General features: G+C 41.7%; 1 protein-coding gene across 1 annotated transcript in view; it reads right to left on the reverse strand.

Moving 5' to 3' along the window:
* Window positions 1-278: 278 nt before the first annotated feature.
* LOC103175280 (neuroblast differentiation-associated protein AHNAK) overlaps window positions 279-18,306 on the reverse strand; it is a 54,360-nt gene continuing 36,332 nt past the window's right edge. Inside the window, exon 7 of the mRNA XM_042338112.1 lies at window positions 279-18,300. Coding sequence (XP_042194046.1) covers window positions 1,489-18,300 — 16,812 coding nt within the window. The 3' untranslated portion in view covers window positions 279-1,488. The remainder of the gene's footprint in view (window positions 18,301-18,306) is intronic.

Consider the following 18,306-nt stretch of genomic DNA (forward strand, 5'->3'; position numbering starts at 1 on the left):
TATTTGTGGGCAAACGCGGCAGCCAATTGCGCACAGCAGTGTCCCACAAACAGTCGTAGATTGAAAATGACCAATTTATTATTGTTTTTTGGGGTTTTGGAGGGATTATTATTAGGCTCTGTGTGGAATAAGGAAACTTGCCCAAGGTTTCACCCTGCCTGGAATTGAACTCAGGTCTCTCGCTTGCAAAGCGAGTGCTCTGTTATAAGTATAACTGTTAATTGCAGCTAATATTGTAAGGTTAACATTTAACACAAAGAGAGCATTGTCCCCCGATATTTAGTGTCCAAACACAGATAATTTTATTAATAACATATCCACAAAAAGTAGCAGATACATTAACTGAGAAAACATAAACAAATGGAGTTAAAATATTGATGCAAAATGCAGACGAGTAATAATTTGCAATAACAGTGACATAAATTCAGCTTTCAGAATACAGATTGTATCTAATCATATTTACAACAGATATTCACATGAAACAATGATTTTAATGCCTATTTTGATTTACAGAACAAATTAAAATTCTAATATCAGCTGAGCCATGTTGACGAGTGCTGATGCACTTAAAATATTAGATTATATTTATTTTTTTATTTTTTAAACAGTTATTGGCTGCATGTTGTACACCGACATGCTTTAAACATGCTATTTGTGATGCCACTTAATACAAAGATGGCTCTGGGCCAATGACACACGACATGCACATCAAATTATTTTTGAAATAATTCATGGCATCTATTATAAATATTTTATGTTCTTGTCATTCTATTAATATTTTGCATAACACGTATTGCACGAACCGTGTTTAAGGTGTGTGTTTGTTTAGGGCATTGGAGATAGCATTTTTCAAAAGAATCTAATGTATTTTTATGGATTTAAATGGTTAAGGAAATTCATTATTAGGGCTGGGATCCATTTTTAAAAATTCAAGCTTTAACCATTGATAAAATTATGATATCTTTAAACCTATTCCTCTATTGTGTTGGTTGTGGTTGTCTGTCATAATTTCATGTGTAAGAGCGTAAAGCCCATCTCTATTTCAGATAGATGAAACAAGTTATTCAAGTGATTACTCTGGAAGAATCAAAAACTGTAGTGTGATTTATATGAACGAAGAATGTTTAAGCTGGTTTGAAAACGACCATCAGGTCCTACTTACTGAATGAATATTTGAAACCATAAAGCTGTACAGCAGTTCCATTTCAGTCAAAAGCAGTTGTTGAACAGCCTAATACACAACTGTGTAAAATAATGTACAATTTACTGGTTGCAGCTTATATTTTAAGTTTGGTTCTTGTTAAAGCAACCTCTATCATTACCTGAAAATATGATCTTTAATACCTAATGATGCGTGAAATAACCCTATGTTTACACAAAACATACCCTTTTGTATAGAATTATTCTTAAGTACTATTTGGTTAAATGCATAAAACAGCGAGGAAAAGCACCACACCACAAATATAAACAAGACTCTAAATATATGCTCTATTTCTTCGTTACAGTCTTCTTGACAGTTTTTATCTCTGATTCTGTCACAGAAATGGAAACTGATGAATGTTGGGATGTTTCATAGAATTGTTTTTGCTCACCCTGAATAATTTCTCTTATATTTTGGAAGGCAGTAGATGATTCAGCAGAAGCTGTTGCTTCAGATGTTATGTCACCGTGTTGTACTGTTGAGCTCTCAGTTAAGACAACTACAGACCCTTCAGTTTTGGTATCTTCCTTTGTGAAACCATGGCCTCCAGCAGGTACAACATATCGTCTTTTTGGTATGCGGAATTCAGACAGGAACGAAGAATGCTCTGTAGGAGATGTCGGAGGTTCAGATGTTCCACCGGTAGCTTGTATGAGATATCCTTTAATTGCAACTTTGGAATGCTCTGCAGAAGATAGGTATGAAGAACCTTCAGGTTGTGACATTGATAGATCAGGAACTTCAAGGGCTCCAGCCTTTTCTTTGCTTTGCTCACTTGATTTTATAGTTGGAATTCCAATCGCATAACTGTGATGTTCAGAAGAACTTTCACTGCTTGAAACCTTGTAGCTTTGTTCAGCCTCGGCTGACCCTACATTTAAACTGAAACCACTTGATTCCAACAAAGCAAGTTCAGTTCTAGCAGTTGAAGTGACAACTTCATTAGGCTTTTTCACATCCGTTTCAGGTGCTGTGACACTGGGTGTTTCATACTTTGTTACTGTTTCAGTCTTGTCAACACGAAGAGCAATATTTGCAGAACCTTCATCAATTGTCTGCTTTAATGGTGATGCTTTTGCAGATGAATCATCAGCTTTAAGACTGGTGGCCTTTACACCAAGTTCAATTGATGGCGTACTGGAAACTGGAATTTCAGGTGCAGCATTTTTCCCAACTTCAGTTTCCTGTTTTTCTTTTCTCCATGGCGATGAAAAACTTATTTTTGGAAATTTAAACCAGCTGGTCTTAGTCTTTGTTGCCTCTGTTGTTTTTAAAGGTACCACATCAGAATCTTTCTGACCTTTGAGCTCAGGTACGGACTGAGTAGACTCTGCTTCAGAAAGCCCAATCCTGGGGAGTTTAAATTTTACCTTTCCAGGTACAGCTTTGGTTTTTATATCTGTATCATCACCATGACCTTCAAATACACCACCAAAGGTTGGCCCTGAAGTTGATGTGTCTGTAACCTGTTTAAGTTTTGGCTGAATAATATTCACAGATGTCAAAATTGACCCAGCACCATCAATTCCACTTTCACATTGTGCTGTTGGGGAACTAACCTTTAAAAGTGAAACCCCATAGGTTGATTGTTTCGCTTCTATTTTACTGCCTGCATTAGTATCCAGCACTGATAACCCAAGATCAGGTTCTGAACTTTTTATGTCCACTTGCACATCACAATCCAATGCACTTCCTTTCAACTTTGTGCCAAATAAATTCCCATCAATATCACCTAGGCTAATTTTCCCCCCAGTTATTTCACTGTCGGGAATTCCCACATTAAATTCTGTTTCCTCATTGTTTAATTTACCACTTAATTTTGAACCTTTACCTAATCCTTTAACATCTACAACACATTTTCCAATGGAGATATCTTTCTCAGTGCCCTTTAAAGAAGCTGAAACACTTGGATCCAATATTTCCAACTGAGCCACTTTTATTTTTCGGATACCTACATTTTTCCCGTCAATGTTTATGTCTGCTGAACCAGCCACCATACCTACAGTTGGTGCATGGAGGTCAATCTCTGGAATTTTGACAACTGTTTCTGCTTTGGGAAGTGTAGGGTCAATGTCTGTTTTTTGCATGCCAATATCAACTTCAGGACCTTTAAACTTTGGCGTTGAAATCCCAAATTGTTGCATTTTGACTGTTGGCAACTTGAATTTGCCACCTGGGCCTTCAATGTTTATTTCTGCTGAACCTGTCTCCACATCCATCGTTGGACCTTTGATGTCTGTTGATACATCAGGTACAGTTACATCAACTTTGGATTTACTAAGGCTTACATTTGCATCAATTTCACCTTCCATCTTGGGCAGACTCACATCAAGATCCAATTTAGGAGCTTTTACATCAGGTGCAGAAATTCCAAATTTGGGCATCTTCATTTGCAGCATTTTGAATTTTCCTTTTGTTCCACCAATGTCTACATCAGGAGCCTCTGCATGAACTTCACATGATGGTACTTCTATATCAATCTCAGGTCCCTTGATGTCTGCTTTTGGTTTGGAAAGTGTAATGTCAATGTCTGGCTTTTTCCTGCCGATATCCATTTCAGGGCCTTTAAATTTTGGCATTAAAAACCTAAAATGTGGCTTTTTTGCCTTTGGCATTTTAACCTTGCCATCTGTACCTTCGATGTTCATTTCTGCTGATCCTACTTCCACTTCCATTGTTGGTATGTTAATGTTAGCAACTGGACCTTTGATGTCCGCTGATACATCAGGAAGGGTTACATCAACTTGAGGTTTACTGAGGCTTACCGCTGCATCAATTTCACCTTTCACTTTGGGCAAACTCACATCCAAAGATGGCACTTCTACTTTAGGCATTTTTAAAGAACTATCAGGGCCTTCGAAACTGAGATGCTCAATACCGAAATTACCATCCAATTTGCCGGGTTTGATATCTGCATTAGGAGCACTTACGTCAATATCAGCCTTTGCTAAACTAAACTCAAGATCGAACTTGGGAGCTTTTATATCAAGTGCAGAAAATCCAAATTTGGACCCTTTAATGTGAGGCATTTTAAATTTTCCTTTTGCTTTTCCAATCTCCACATCAAGATTCTCTACATCTGCTTCAAAAGAAGATGCGTCTACATCAATCCCAGGTCCTTTAATGGCAACTTTTGGCTTTGACAGAGTAATGTCAATGTCTGAGTTTTTTCTGCTGATATCCAATTCAGGGCCTTTAAATTTTGGCATTGAAAACGTAAAATGTGGCTTTTTAATCTTTGGCATTTTAAATTTGCCATCAGGACCTTCGATGTTCAGTTCAGCTGAACCAGTATCAAGATCCATTGTTGGTGCGTGGATATCAATCTCAGGTCCCTTAATGTCTCCTTCAGTTGTAGGCAGTTTAACGTCAATGTCCGGCTTTTTCAGACTTAGATCCACTTCAGGGCCTTTAAATTTTGGCAATGAAATTCCAAAATGTGGTACTTTTACTGTTGGCAACTTGAACTTACCATCTGGACCTTCAATGTTTATTTCTGCTGAACCTGGCTCCACATCCACCATTGGTATGTTGATGTCAGCCTTGGGCCCTTTGATGTCCGCTGATACATCAGATACCGCTACATCAACTTTTGGTTTATGTAAGGTTATGTCTGCATCAATTTCACCTTTCACCTTGGGCAAACTCACATCCAGGTCACCTTTTTGTAAACTCACGTCAAGATCCAATTTGGGAGCTTTTATATCAGGTCCAGACATTCCAAATTTAGGCATCTTCATGTGGGGCATTTTGAATTTTCCTTTTGCTCCTCCAGTATCTAAATCAGAAGCCTCTGCATCTATTTCACATGATGGTAAATCTACCTCAATCTCAGGTCCCTTGATGTGTCTTTCAGCTTTGGGCATTTTAACATCAATGTCCGGCTTTTTCAGATTGAGATCCACTTCAGGACCTTTAAATTTTGTCATTGAAATCCCAAAATGTGGTATTTTTACTGTTGGCAACTTGAACTTTCCATCTGGGTCTTCAATGTTTATTTCTGCTGAACCTGCCTCCACATCCATCGTTGGTATGCTGATGTCAGCCTTGGTACCTTTGATGTCTGCTGATACATCAGGTACAGTTATGTCAACTTTGGGCTGATGAAAGGTTACGTCTCCATCAATTTCACCTTTCACCTTGGGCAGACTAACATCAAGATCCAATTTGGGAGCTTTTATATCAGGTCCAGAAATTCCAAATTTGGGCATCTTCATGTGGGGCATTTTGAATTTTCCTTTTGTTCCCCCAACGTCTACATCAGGAGCCTCCACATCGACTTCACATGACGGTAATTGTACATCAACCTCAGGTCCCTTCATGCCTGCTTTTCCTTTGGGAAGTGCAAGGTCAATGTCCGGCTTTTTCAGACTGAGATCCACTTCAGGACTTTTAAATTTCGGCATTGAAAACCCAAAATATGGCTTTTTAACCTTTGGCATTTTCAACTTCCCATCTGGACCTTCGAAGTTGAGTTCAGCTGAACCAGTGTCAAGTTCCACTGTTGGTGTGTGGATATCAATCTCAGGTCCCTTGATGTGTCCTTCAGCTTTGGGCAGATTGACATCAATATCCGGCTTTTTCAGACCAATGTCAACGTCAGTGCCTTTAAATTTTGGCATTGAAATCTCAAAATGTGGCATCTTTACTGTTGGCATATTGAACTTGCCATCTGGGCCTTCAATGTTCATTTCTGCTGAACCTGTCTCCACATCCATTGTTGGTACGTTGATATCAGCCTTGGGACCTTTGATGTGCGCTGATACATCAGGTACGGCTAAATCAACTTTGGGTTTACTTAGATTCACATCTGCAACAATTTCACCTTTTACCTTGGGCAAATTCACATCAAGATCCAATTTGGGAGCTTTTATATCAGGTGCAGAAATTCCAAATTTGGGCATCTTCATGTGGGGCATTTTGAATTTTCCTTTTTTTCCTCCAGTGTTTATATCAGGAGCCTCTACATCTACTTCACATGACGGTAATTGTACATGAATCTCCGGTCCCTTCAGGTCTGCCTTTCCGGTGGGAAGTGTAAGGTCAATGTCCGGCTTTTTCAGACTCAGATCCACTTTAGGGCCTCTGAATTTCGGCATTGACATCCCAAAATGTGGCATTTTTACTGTTGGCATTTTAAAATTGCCATCTGGACCTTCAATGTTTATTTCTGCTGAACCTGCCTCCACATCCAACATTGGTATGTTGATGTCAGCCTTGGGCCCTTTGATGTCCACTGATACATCAGGTACGGTTACGTCAACTTTGGGCTTACGAAGGCTTACGTCTGCATCAATTTCGCCTTTCACCTTCGGGAGACTTACATCAAGATCCAATTTGGGAGCTTTTATATCAGGTGCAGAAATTCCAAATTTGGGCATCTTCATGTGGGGCATTTTGAATTTTCCTTTTCCCCCTCCAATGTCTACATCAGGAGCCTCTACGCTTACTGCACATGAAGGTAATTGTACATCAATCGCAGGTCCCTTGATGTCTGCTTTTGCTTTAGGAAGTGCAAGGTCAATGTCTGGCTTTTTCAGACTCAGATCCACTTCAGGGCCTTTAAACTTTGGCATTGACATCCCAAAATGTGGCATTTTTACTGTTGGCATTTTGAACTTGCCATCTGGACCTTCAATGTTTATTTCTGCTGAACCTGCCTCCACATCCATCGTTGGTATGTTGATGTCAGCCTTGGGCCCTTTGATGTCCGCTGATACATCTGGTACGGTTACATCAACCTTGGGCTTACGAAGGCTTACGTCTGCATCAATTTCACCTTTCACCTTGGGGAGACTTACATCAAGATCCAATTTGGGAGCTTTTATATCAGGTGCAGAAATTCCAAATTTGGGCAACTTCATGTGGGGCATTTTGAATTTTCCTTTTCCCTCTCCAATGTCAACATCAGGAACCTCTACATTTGCTTCACGCAACGGTACTTGTACATCAATCTCAGGTCCCTTGATGTCTGCTTTTGCTTTGAGCAATTTAAGGTCAATGTCCGGCTTTTTCAGACTGAGATCCAATTCAGGGCCTTCGAATTTCGGCATTGACATCCCAAAATGTGGCATTTTTACTGTTGGCAACTTGAACTTGCCATCTGGACCTTCAATGTTTATTTCTGCTGAACCTGCTTCCAATTCCATCGTTGGTATTTGGACATCAGCCTTGGGAGCTTTGAAGTCCACTGAAACATCGGGTAGTGTTACGTCAACTTTGGGTTTTCTAAGGTTTATATCTGTATCAATTTCACCTTTCACAGTGGGCAAACTCACTTCCACATCACCTTTTGGCAAACTCACATCAAGATCCCATTTGGGAGCTTCTAAATCAGGAGCAGAAATTCCAAATTTGGGCATTTTCATGTGGGGCATTTTGAATTTTCCTGTTCTTCCTCCAATGTCAACATCAGGAACCTCTACATTTGCTTCACACAACGGTACTTGTACATCAATCTCAGGTCCCTTGATGTCTGCTTTTGCTTTGGGCAATTTAAGGTCAATGTCCGGCTTTTTCAGACTCAGATCCACTTCAGGGCCTCTAAACTTTGGCATTGACATCCCAAAATGTGGCATTTTTACTGTTGGCATTTTAAACTTCCTATCTGGATCTTCAATGTTTATTTCTGCTGAACCTGCTTCCAATTCCATCGGTGGTATTTGGACATCAGCCTTGGGAGCTTTGATGTCCACTGAAACATCAGGTAGTGTTACGTCAACTTTGGGTTTTCTAAGGTTTATATCTGTATCAATTTCACCTTTCACAGTGGGCAAACTCACTTCCACGTCACCTTTTGGCAAACTCACATCAAGATCCCATTTGGGAGCTTCTAAATCAGGTGAAGAAATTCCAAATTTGGGCATCTTCATGTGGGGCATTTTGAATTTTCCTTTTCCCCCTCCAATGTCTACATCAGGAGCCTCTACGCTTACTGCACATGAAGGTAATTGTGCATCAATCGCAGGTCCCTTGATGTCTGCTTCTGCTTTAGGAAGTGCAAGGTCAATGTCTGGCTTTTTCAGACTCAGATCCACTTTAGGGCCTCTGAATTTCGGCATTGACATCCCAAAATGTGGCATTTTTACTGTTGGCACTTTAAAATTGCCATCTGGACCTTCAATGTTTAATTCTGCTGAACCTGCCTCCACATCCATCGTTGGTATGTTGATGTCAGCCTTGGGCCCTTTGATGTCCACTGATACATCAGGTACGGTTACGTCAACTTTGGGCTTACGAAGGCTTACGTCTGCATCAATTTCACCTTTCACCTTGGGGAGACTTACATCAAGATCCAATTTGGGAGCTTTTATATCAGGTGCAGAAATTCCAAATTTGGGCATCTTCATGTGGGGCATTTTGAATTTTCCTTTTCTTCCTCCAATGTCAACATCAGGAACCTCTACCTTTGCTTCACACAACGGTACTTGTACATCAATCTCAGGTCCCTTGATGTCTGCTTTTGCTTTGGGCAATGTAAGGTCAATGTCCGGCTTTTTCAGACTGAGATCCACTTCAGGGCCTTTAAATTTTGGTTTTGAAATCCCAAAATATGGCATTTTTACTGTTGGCAACTTGAACTTGCCATCTGGACCTTCAATGTTTATTTCTGCTGAACCTGCCTCCACATCCATCGTTGGTATGTTGATGTCAGCCTTGGGCCCTTTGATGTCCACTGATACATCAGGTACGGTTACGTCAACTTTGGGCTTATGAAGGCTTACGTCTGCATCAATTTCACCTTTCACCTTGGGGAGACTTACATCAAGATCCAATTTGGGAGATTTTATATCAGGTGCAGAAATTCCAAATTTGGGCATCTTCATGTGGGGCATTTTGAATTTTCCTTTTCCCCCTCCAATGTCAACATCAGGAATCTCTACACCTACTGCACATGAAGGTAATTGTAAATCAATCTCAGGTCCCTTGATGTCTGCTTTTGCTTTGGGCAATGTAAGGTCAATGTCCGGCTTTTTCAGACTGAGATCCACATCAGGGCCTTTGAATTTCGGCATTGAGAACCCAAAATGTGGCATTTTTACTGTTGGCAACTTGAACTTGCCATCTGGACCTTCAATGTTTATTTCTGCTGAACCTGCTTCCAATTCCATCGTTGATATTTGGACATCAGCCTTGGGAGCTTTGATGTCCACTGAAACATCAGGTAGTGTTACGTCAACTTTGGGTTTTCTAAGGTTTATATCTGTATCAATTTCACCTTTCACAGTGGGTAAACTCACTTCCACATCACCTTTTGGCAAACTCACATCAAGATCCCATTTGGGAGCTTCTAAATCAGGAGCAGAAATTCCAAATTTGGGCATCTTCATGTGGGGCATTTTGAATTTTCCTTTTCCCCCTCCAATGTCTACATCAGGAGCCTCTACAACTACTGGACATGAAGGTAATTGTAAATCAATCTCAGGTCCCTTGATGTCTGCTTTTGCTTTGGGCAATTTAAGGTCAATGTCCGGCTTTTTCAGACTGAGATCCAATTCAGGGCCTTCGAATTTCGGCATTGACACCCCAAAATGTGGCATTTTTACTGTTGGCAACTTGAACTTGCCATCTGGACCTTCAATGTTTATTTCTGCTGAACCTGCCTCCACATCCATCGTCGGTATGTTGATGTCAGCCTTGGGCCCTTTGATGTCCACTGATACATCAGGTACGGTGACATCAACTTTGGTCTTATGAAGGCTTACGTCTGCATCAATTTCGCCTTTCACCTTGGGGAGACTTACATCAAGATCCAATTTGGGAGCTTTTATATCAGGTGCAGAAATTCCAAATTTGGGCATCTTCATGTGGGGCATTTTGAATTTTCCTTTTCCCCCTCCAATGTCTACATCAGGAGCCTCTACACCTACTGCACATGAAGGTAATTGTACATCAATCGCAGGTCCCTTGATGTCTGCTTTTGCTTCAGGAAGTGCAAGGTCAATGTCTGGCTTTTTCAGACTCAGATCCACTTCAGGGCCTTTGAATTTCGGCATTGAGAACCCAAAATGTGGCATTTTTACTGTTGGCAACTTGAACTTGCCATCTGGACCTTCAATGTTTATTTCTGCTGAACCTGGTTCCAATTCCATCGTTGGTATTTGGACATCAGCCTTGGGAGCTTTGATGTCCACTGAAACATCAGGTAGTGTTACGTCAACTTTGGGTTTTCTAAGGTTTATATCTGTATCAATTTCACCTTTCACAGTGGGCAAACTCACTTCCACGTCACCTTTTGGCAAACTCACATCAAGATCCCATTTGGGAGCTTCTAAATCAGGTGCAGAAATTCCAAATTTGGGCATCTTCATGTGGGGCATTTTGAATTTTCCTTTTCCCCCTCCAATGTCTACATCAGGAGCCTCTACGCTTACTGCACATGAAGGTAATTGTGCATCAATCGCAGGTCCCTTGATGTCTGCTTCTGCTTTAGGAAGTGCAAGGTCAATGTCTGGCTTTTTCAGACTCAGATCCACTTTAGGGCCTCTGAATTTCGGAATTGACACCCCAAAATGTGGCATTTTTACTGTTGGCAACTTGAACTTGCCATCTGGACCTTCAATGTTTATTTCTGCTGAACCTGCCTCCACATCCATCGTCGGTATGTTGATGTCAGCCTTGGGCCCTTTGATGTCCACTGATACATCTGGTACGGTTACATCAACTTTGGGCTTACGAAGGCTTACGTCTGCATCAATTTCACCTTTCACCTTGGGGAGACTTACATCAAGATCCAATTTGGGAGCTTTTATATCAGGTGCAGAAATTCCAAATTTGGGCATCTTCATGTGGGGCATTTTGAATTTTCCTTTTCCCCCTCCAATGTCTACATCAGGAGCCTCTACACCTACTGCACATGAAGGTAATTGTACATCAATCGCAGGTCCCTTGATGTCTGCTTTTGCTTCAGGAAGTGCAAGGTCAATGTCTGGCTTTTTCAGACTCAGATCCACTTCAGGGCCTTTGAATTTCGGCATTGAGAACCCAAAATGTGGCATTTTTACTGTTGGCAACTTGAACTTGCCATCTGGACCTTCAATGTTTATTTCTGCTGAACCTGGTTCCAATTCCATCGTTGGTATTTGGACATCAGCCTTGGGAGCTTTGATGTCCACTGAAACATCAGGTAGTGTTACGTCAACTTTGGGTTTTCTAAGGTTTATATCTGTATCAATTTCACCTTTCACCGTGGGCAAACTCACTTCCACGTCACCTTTTGGCAAACTCACATCAAGATCCAATTTGGGAGCTTTTATATCAGGTGCAGAAATTCCAAATTTGGGCATCTTCATGTGGGGCATTTTGAATTTTCCTTTTCTTCCTCCAATGTCAACATCAGGAACCTCTACCTTTGCTTCACACAACGGTACTTGTACATCAATCTCAGGTCCCTTGATGTCTGCTTTTGCTTTGGGCAATGTTAGGTCAATGTCCGGCTTTTTCAGACTGAGATCCACTTCAGGGCCTTTAAATTTTGGTTTTGAAATCCCAAAATGTGGCATTTTTACTGTTGGCAACTTGAACTTGCCATCTGGACCTTCAATGTTTATTTCTGCTGAACCTGCCTCCACATCCATCGTTGGTATGTTGATGTCAGCCTTGGGCCCTTTGATGTCCACTGATACATCAGGTACGGTTACGTCAACTTTGGGCTTATGAAGGCTTACATCTGCATCAATTTCACCTTTCACCTTGGGGAGACTTACATCAAGATCCAATTTGGGAGCTTTTATATCAGGTGCAGAAATTCCAAATTTGGGCATCTTCATGTGGGGCATTTTGAATTTTCCTTTTCCCCCTCCAATGTCAACATCAGGAATCTCTACACCTACTGCACATGAAGGTAATTGTACATCAATCTCAGGTCCCTTGATGTCTGCTTTTGCTTTGGGCAATGTAAGGTCAATGTCCGGCTTTTTCAGACTGAGATCCACTTCAGGGCCTTTGAATTTCGGCATTGAGAACCCAAAATGTGGCATTTTTACTGTTGGCAACTTGAACTTGCCATCTGGACCTTCAATGTTTATTTCTGCTGAACCTGCTTCCAATTCCATCGTTGGTATTTGGACATCAGCCTTGGGAGCTTTGATGTCCACTGAAACATCAGGTAGTGTTACGTCAACTTTGGGTTTTCTAAGGTTTATATCTGTATCAATTTCACCTTTCACAGTGGGCAAACTCACTTCCACATCACCTTTTGGCAAACTCACATCAAGATCCCATTTGGGAGCTTCTAAATCAGGAGCAGAAATTCCAAATTTGGGCATCTTCATGTGGGGCATTTTGAATTTTCCTTTTCCCCCTCCAATGTCTACATCAGGAGCCTCTACAACTACTGGACATGAAGGTAATTGTAAATCAATCTCAGGTCCCTTGATGTCTGCTTTTGCTTTGGGCAATTTAAGGTCAATGTCCGGCTTTTTCAGACTGAGATCCAATTCAGGGCCTTCGAATTTCGGCATTGACACCCCAAAATGTGGCATTTTTACTGTTGGCAACTTGAACTTGCCATCTGGACCTTCAATGTTTATTTCTGCTGAACCTGCCTCCACATCCATCGTCGGTATGTTGATGTCAGCCTTGGGCCCTTTGATGTCCACTGATACATCAGGTACGGTGACATCAACTTTGGTCTTATGAAGGCTTACGTCTGCATCAATTTCGCCTTTCACCTTGGGGAGACTTACATCAAGATCCAATTTGGGAGCTTTTATATCAGGTGCAGAAATTCCAAATTTGGGCATCTTCATGTGGGGCATTTTGAATTTTCCTTTTCCCCCTCCAATGTCTACATCAGGAGCCTCTACACCTACTGCACGTGATGGTAATTGTACATCAATCGCAGGTCCCTTGATGTCTGCTTTTGCTTCAGGAAGTGCAAGGTCAATGTCTGGCTTTTTCAGACTCAGATCCACTTCAGGGCCTTTGAATTTCGGCATTGGGAACCCAAAATGTGGCATTTTTACTGTTGGCAACTTGAACTTGCCATCTGGACCTTCAATGTTTATTTCTGCTGAACCTGGTTCCAATTCCATCGTTGGTATTTGGACATCAGCCTTGGGAGCTTTGATGTCCACTGAAACATCAGGTAGTGTAACGTCAACTTTGGGTTTTCTAAGGTTTATATCTGTATCAATTTCACCTTTCACAGTGGGCAAACTCACTTCCACGTCACCTTTTGGCAAACTCACATCAAGATCCCATTTGGGAGCTTCTAAATCAGGTGCAGAAATTCCAAATTTGGGCATCTTCATGTGGGGCATTTTGAATTTTCCTTTTCCCCCTCCAATGTCTACATCAGGAGCCTCTACGCTTACTGCACATGAAGGTAATTGTACATCAATCGCAGGTCCCTTGATGTCTGCTTCTGCTTTAGGAAGTGCAAGGTCAATGTCTGGCTTTTTCAGACTCAGATCCACTTTAGGGCCTCTGAATTTCGGCATTGACATCCCAAAATGTGGCATTTTTACTGTTGGCATTTTAAAATTGCCATCTGGACCTTCAATGTTTATTTCTGCTGAACCTGCCTCCACATCCATCGTTGGTATGTTGATGTCAGCCTTGGGCCCTTTGATGTCCACTGATACATCAGGTACGGTTACGTCAACTTTGGGCTTACGAAGGCTTACGTCTGCATCAATTTCACCTTTCACCTTGGGGAGACTTACATCAAGATCCAATTTGGGAGCTTTTATATCAGGTGCAGAAATTCCAAATTTGGGCATCTTCATGTGGGGCATTTTGAATTTTCCTTTTCTTCCTCCAATGTCAACATCAGGAACCTCTACACCTACTGCACGTGAAGGTAATTGTACATCAATCTCAGGTCCCTTGATGTCTGCTTTTGCTTTGGGCAATGTAAGGTCAATGTCCGGCTTTTTCAGACTGAGATCCACTTCAGGGCCTTTAAATTTTGGTTTTGAAATCCCAAAATGTGGCATTTTTACTGTTGGCAACTTGAACCTGCCATCTGGACCTTCAATGTTTATTTCTGCTGAACCTGCCTCCACATCTATCCTCGGTATGTTGATGTCAGCCTTGGGCCCTTTGATGTCCGCTGATACATCTGGTACGGTTACATCAACTTTGGGCTTACGAAGGCTTACGTCTGCATCAATTTCACCTTTCACCTTGGGGAGACTTACATCAAGATCCAATTTGGGAGCTTTTGTATCAGGTGCAGAAATTCCAAATTTGGGCATCTTCATGTGGGGCATTTTGAATTTTCCTTTTCCCACTCCAATGTCAACATCAGGAGCCTCTACATTTGCTGCACACAACGGTACTTGTACATCAATCTCAGGTCCCTTGATGTCTGCTTTTGCTTTGGGCAATTTAAAGTCAATGTCCGGCTTTTTCAGACTGAGATCCAATTCAGGGCCTTCGAATTTCGGCATTGACATCCCAAAATGTGGCATTTTTACTGTTGGCAACTTGAACTTGCCATCTGGACCTTCAATGTTTATTTCTGCTGAACCTGCTTCCAATTCCATCGTTGGTATGTTGATGTCAGCCTTGGGCCCTTTGATGTCCGCTGATACATCTGGTACGGTTACATCAACTTTGGGCTTACGAAGGCTTACATCTGCATCAATTTCGCCTTTCACCTTGGGGAGACTTACATCAAGATCCAATTTGGGAGCTTTTATATCAGGTGCAGAAATTCCAAATTTGGGCATCTTCATGTGGGGCATTTTGAATTTTCCTTTTCCCCCTCCAATGTCTACATCAGGAGCCTCTACACCTACTGCACATGAAGGTAGTTGTACATTAATCTCAGGTCCCTTGATGTCTGCTTTTGTTTCAGGAAGTGCAAGGTCAATGTCTGGCTTTTTCAGACTCAAATCCACTTCAGGGCCTTTGAATTTCGTCATTGAGAACCCAAAATGTGGCATTTTTACTGTTGGCAACTTGAACTTGCCATCTGGACCTTCAATGTTTATTTCTGCTGAACCTGCTTCCAATTCCATCGTTGGTATTTGGACATCAGCCTTGGGAGCTTTGATGTCCACTGAAACATCAGGTAGTGTTACGTCAACTTTGGGTTTTCTAAGGTTTATATCTGTATCAATTTCACCTTTCACAGTGGGCAAACTCACTTCCACGTCACCTTTTGGCAAACTCACATCAAGATCCCATTTGGGAGCTTCTAAATCAGGTGAAGAAATTCCAAATTTGGGCATCTTCATGTGGGGCATTTTGAATTTTCCTTTTCCCCCTCCAATGTCTACATCAGGAGCCTCTACAACTACTGGACATGAAGGTAATTGTAAATCAATCTCAGGTCCCTTGATGTCTGCTTTTGCTTTGGGCAATTTAAGGTCAATGTCCGGCTTTTTCAGACTGAGATCCAATTCAGGGCCTTCGAATTTCGGCATTGACACCCCAAAATGTGGCATTTTTACTGTTGGCAACTTGAACTTGCCATCTGGACCTTCAATGTTTATTTCTGCTGAACCTGGTTCCAATTCCGTCGTTGGTATTTGGACATCAGCCTTGGGAGCTTTGATGTCCACTGAAACATCAGGTAGTGTTACGTCAACTTTGGGTTTTCTAAGGTTTATATCTGTATCAATTTCACCTTTCACAGTGGGCAAACTCACTTCCACGTCACCTTTTGGCAAACTCACATCAAGATCCCATTTGGGAGCTTCTAAATCAGGTGAAGAAATTCCAAATTTGGGCATCTTCATGTGGGGCATTTTGAATTTTCCTTTTCCCCCTCCAATGTCTACATCAGGAGCCTCTACGCTTACTGCACATGAAGGTAATTGTACATCAATCGCAGGTCCCTTGATGTCTGCTTCTGCTTTAGGAAGTGCAAGGTCAATGTCTGGCTTTTTCAGACTCAGATCCACTTTAGGGCCTCTGAATTTCGGCATTGACATCCCAAAATGTGGCATTTTTACTGTTGGCATTTTAAAATTGCCATCTGGACCTTCAATGTTTATTTCTGCTGAACCTGCCTCCACATCCATCGTTGGTATGTTGATGTCAGCCTTGGGCCCTTTGATGTCCACTGATACATCAGGTACGGTTACGTCAACTTTGGGCTTACGAAGGCTTACGTCTGCATCAATTTCACCTTTCACCTTGGGGAGACTTACATCAAGATCCAATTTGGGAGCTTTTATATCAGGTGCAGAAATTCCAAATTTGGGCATCTTCATGTGGGGCATTTTGAATTTTCCTTTTCTTCCTTCAATGTCAACATCAGGAACCTCTACCTTTGCTTCACACAACGGTACTTGTACATCAATCTCAGGTCCCTTGATGTCTGCTTTTGCTTTGGGCAATGTAAGGTCAATGTCCGGCTTTTTCAGACTGAGATCCACTTCAGGGCCTTTAAATTTTGGTTTTGAAATCCCAAAATGTGGCATTTTTACTGTTGGCAACTTGAACTTGCCATCTGGACCTTCAATGTTTATTTCTGATGAACCTGCCTCCACATCCATCGTTGGTATGTTGATGTCAGCCTTGGGCCCTTTGATGTCCAGTGATACATCAGGTACGGTTACGTCAACTTTGGGCTTATCAAGGCTTACGTCTGCATCAATTTCACCTTTCACCTTGGGGAGACTTACATCAAGATCCAATTTGGGAGATTTTATATCAGGTGCAGAAATTCCAAATTTGGGCATCTTGATGTGGGGCATTATGAATTTTCCTTTTCCCCCTCCAATGTCAACATCAGGAATCTCTACACCTACTGCACATGAAGGTAATTGTACATCAATCTCAGGTCCCTTGATGTCTGCTTTTGCTTTGGGCAATGTAAGGTCAATGTCCGGCTTTTTCAGACTGAGATCCACTTCAGGGCCTTTAAATTTCGGCATTGAGAACCCAAAATGTGGCATTTTTACTGTTGGCAACTTGAACTTGCCATCTGGACCTTCAATGTTTATTTCTGCTGAACCTGCTTCCAATTCCATCGTTGGTATTTGGACATCAGCCTTGGGAGCTTTGATGTCCACTGAAACATCAGGTAATGTTACGTCAACTTTGGGTTTACTAAGGTTTACATCTGTATCAATTTCACCTTTCACAGTGGGCAAACTCACTTCCACGTTACCTTTTGGCAAACTCACATCAAGATCCCATTTGGGAGCTTCTAAATCAGGAGCAGAAATTCCAAATTTGGGCATCTTCATGTGGGGCATTTTGAATTTTCCTTTTCCCCCTCCAATGTCTACATCAGGAGCCTCTACAGCTACTGGACATGAAGGTAATTGTAAATCAATCTCAGGTCCCTTGATGTCTGCTTTTGCTTTGGGCAATTTAAGGTCAATGTCCGGCTTTTTCAGACTGAGATCCAATTCAGGGCCTTCGAATTTCGGCATTGACACCCCAAAATGTGGCATTTTTACTGTTGGCAACTTGAACTTGCCATCTGGACCTTCAATGTTTATTTCTGCTGAACCTGCCTCCACATCCATCGTCGGTATGTTGATGTCAGCCTTGGGCCCTTTGATGTCCACTGATACATCTGGTACGGTTACATCAACTTTGGGCTTACGAAGGCTTACGTCTGCATCAATTTCACCTTTCACCTTGGGGAGACTTACATCAAGATCCAATTTGGGAGCTTTTATATCAGGTGCAGAAATTCCAAATTTGGGCATCTTCATGTGGGGCATTTTGAATTTTCCTTTTCCGCCTCCAATGTCAACATCAGGAGCCTCTACATTTGCTTCACACAACGGTACTTGTACATCAATCTCAGGTCCCTTGATGTCTGCTTTTGCTTTGGGCAATGTAAGGTCAATGTCCGGCTTTTTCAGACTGAGATCCACTTCAGGGCCTTTAAATTTTGGTTTTGAAATCCCAAAATGTGGCATTTTTACTGTTGGCAACTTGAACCTGCCATCTGGACCTTCAATGTTTATTTCTGCTGAACCTGCCTCCACATCTATCCTCGGTATGTTGATGTCAGCCTTGGGCCCTTTGATGTCCGCTGATACATCTGGTACGGTTACATCAACTTTGGGCTTACGAAGGCTTACGTCTGCATCAATTTCACCTTTCACCTTGGGGAGACTTACATCAAGATCCAATTTGGGAGCTTTTGTATCAGGTGCAGAAATTCCAAATTTGGGCATTTTCAT

The sequence above is a fragment of the Callorhinchus milii genome, unplaced genomic scaffold (assembly GCF_018977255.1).
Source record: "Callorhinchus milii isolate IMCB2004 unplaced genomic scaffold, IMCB_Cmil_1.0 Scaffold9, whole genome shotgun sequence".
Classification (NCBI taxonomy): Eukaryota; Metazoa; Chordata; class Chondrichthyes; order Chimaeriformes; family Callorhinchidae; genus Callorhinchus; species Callorhinchus milii.